Source organism: Castanea sativa, chromosome 7, assembly GCF_040712315.1.
Source record: "Castanea sativa cultivar Marrone di Chiusa Pesio chromosome 7, ASM4071231v1".
Classification (NCBI taxonomy): domain Eukaryota; kingdom Viridiplantae; phylum Streptophyta; class Magnoliopsida; order Fagales; family Fagaceae; genus Castanea; species Castanea sativa.
The window spans coordinates 15,123,505-15,126,629 of record NC_134019.1 but is presented as its reverse complement, the minus strand read 5'-3'; the positions used below and the strand labels follow the sequence as shown (position 1 = coordinate 15,126,629).

At 35.4% G+C, this 3,125-nt stretch overlaps 1 protein-coding gene across 1 annotated transcript; it reads right to left on the bottom strand.

The window, feature by feature from the left end:
- Positions 1 to 598: 598 nt before the first annotated feature.
- LOC142644028 (uncharacterized) lies at positions 599 to 1,941 on the bottom strand. The gene is made up of 2 exons (XM_075818716.1): positions 1,590 to 1,941; positions 599 to 1,506 (listed from the first exon to the last, which is right to left on the bottom strand). Exons 1-2 carry the CDS (start codon positions 1,939 to 1,941, stop codon positions 599 to 601), a joined length of 1,260 nt encoding a protein of 419 aa, XP_075674831.1.
- Between the last annotated feature and the right edge of the window lie 1,184 nt (positions 1,942 to 3,125).

Sequence of the window (3,125 nt, the reverse complement as noted above, 5' to 3'; positions counted from 1 at the left end):
TCTCAGCACATGATGATGAGCAAGGCTGTCCAAGAAGCTTTAGAGCTAAAGTTTGAAGCATTCGCAACCTGGACCCATAATGTGACCACCAAAGCATTGGATCCAAGATCCACCTATCATCCATGTTATCGTCCATGTTATCATCATCATAAGCCCTAATTCCTGAAAACAAACCAAACTCCATAGTAACATTCTTCCTATCATCAATATCAGGAAAGAATCTTTTGAGGCACTTGTTTCTCTCCGTAGAAAGTTCAGCATCCTTGTGTGGCGCAACACGACCTCTGACTTCCTTAATCCATTAATTAGTATAATACCTAGTTAAAAGAAAATTAGAAATGCCTAAAGAATATTAAAAAAAAAAAAGATTAAAGAGATAGAAAAATTATTTCGGATTCAAGGAGTGGGCTAGGCAATGAAGTGGTGTGCAATTTTTAGTCCACCGTTCAATAAGTATAGCATGTACCACATCATAGAATGGAGACTCCTCATATTCTTCCTTGCCTTCCTGCCGGTATATTTCTTTCTTCACATTTTCTATCATGGAATCCCACATTTCATACACCTTATGGAGAATGGGTGCATTCGTGTCAGCCACTCAAAGCATCTCATAAATAGGTCTTGTGAATCTCAGAATATATGCAACCTTGTCCCACCACAAATCATTCAAAACATAATCCCTGACAGTTTGAGCTTTTCCTGCATCATCTTCTCTATATGACATCCATTCCTCACTAATGACCACATTTCGAAGATGCTGTTTTACTTGAAACAATCTTTTAAGCATGATGATTATTGAAGCATATCGTGTTTTAGTAACAGCAAGTAACTTCAAAGGGGAAAATGAATTAAAAATTGATAATCTCATAGAATGATTTGTGATAAAAATACGAATGAAAGTTGCCTCATTTGAAACTTGTGCAATCCAGTTACATTCATTATATGCAACCTCATTCTGCAAAGAATTCTTAGGTGCACATATATTCCTCAAGGCCAAATTGAGGGTATGCACAACACAAGGTGACCAAAATATATGAGGATATTCAGCTTTAACAATAGATCCTGCAGCTTTCATAACAGATGCATTATCAATAATAATTTGGACAACATAAGTATGCCCAACCTCACCAATGACCTTTAGAAACAAATCAGAAATGAAGTGCTTGTCTTTGTACTCTTTGGTACAATCAATGGATTTGATAAAATGTGGCCATTTCTCTGATGTAGCCATAAAATTGATAAGTGGCCTTTTTTGTGGATCTGTCCACCCATCACTTACTATGCTTAAACCCCTTTCTTTCCAAGTGTCTTTAATTGACTTCAACAACTTCTCAATATGTACCTTCTCTTTATGCAACAAAGTTGTTCTTAATTTATTGTAACCCAGTAGAACATAGCCTGCTAAATTATTATTACATGCAAATTTGATCATCTCAACCCAATACGGGTTCTTAGCAAAGTGAAAGGGTAAACCAGCAGAATAAAATGTCCTAGCAATAAGAGAATCTAATTGATCTCGACATTGATTGTTAAAACACATCTCCAAAGTAAGATTCCCAACCTCTTTTTTTCTGAAAAAAATGGATGACTTGTAGCTGTACTACTGAGAGTAGGACCCAAATGAGGACTACTAGGAGAATCAGATGGTAAAGACACTAGCTTAGGCTTCTTCAATCTACGCGAAGATTCCTCATACGCATCTTCTAATTTTTGCATTTCATTTAGATACTCATCTCCAACCTTACCACATGGTTGTATTCCACAATTAGACAGTTTTAACAAGTATGCCTTCACCCTTGAATAAGACCTCTTAAAAGTTTTTTCACAATAGTTACATCTGAAAGTAACGTTCCCACCACCAGCAGCGGCTTTTTCTAACTTAGTAACATATTTCCATAGAGGAGAAGTTGACTCAGTTGATTTTTCACTTTCAATATTCATTTTAGTAAATCACCTACAATATTTAAGTAATTCAACTTTAATAAATAAATTAAACTATGGCAGTAACAACTAACAACATTATATCATATGGCAAATAATGTAACAAAATTCCAGTATATCCCACTCTCACGGTCACACAGTGACCATGAGAGTGGGATTAAAAAAAAAAAAAAAAACGTTATAAGATAACTTAAATAAAGCTACCCGTCCCATTCACCCAACCAGCCAAACAAATATCTGAAAGAACAAAAAAAAAAAAAAAAAAACAGAGAGAAGCGTTGGACTTGAGTTGTCCACGCCGAGAAAGAGAGATCGGAAGGGACAGGGATGGCGTCGACGTCTATGGAGCTCGCCGATTGGCCCGATCTAGCTCCGGTGAGAGACAGGTCAGCAGCACAGCGGGCGGAGATCAGAGGAAGGGTTGGTGGGTTAAGAACTAAGAAGTGAGAGCTTGTGGGTTTCAGGCAAATGAGTTCTCAGACTTTTGTTTTAGGGTATATCATGAAATCAACGGTATTGGTAAGTCCATCTGTCAAAAATCTGTGATTTTCCTCTTTTTTTTTTCTTTTTTTTTTCACTGCTGGCATGTCGGACGTGTTAGAGCAGCGTCAGCGCCGTGTCGGAGAAGCGGAAAAAAAAAAAAAAAAAAAAAAAAAAAAAAAAAAAAACAGACACTACTTGGACACCGGAGTCCAATGAATCGTGCCGGTTCCTGTGTTCGACACTATCTTAGCCAACCTAAGGACCCTCACTATCTCAGCCAAACCCTATAATTGGGAAAAAAATAAGGAGAGATTACAAGAAAAAAGACCTAATACAATAAAAAAAAAGTTATTGCAACGACAAAAAAGTCGATGCAAGCCGTTGTAATAAACTCCGACACAATAGGTTTATGCAACACTAAATTTTTGTTGCAATAAATTTTATATTTTGCAATGATTTACTTTAAAAATTTGTTGTGAAAAAAACTTAACCTATTACAACAATATAATTCGATGTAAAATAAAAGATTACTTATTGCAACAACATATCTCAATGTAAAATAAGAGTTACTTATTACAACAACATATTTCGATGTAACATAATAATTATTGCTACAATCTTATATTGATGTAATAAATTTAAGTTACTATTACAACAAAAAAAAAAACCTAGAAATGCAATAGTATATAATTACATCCGTT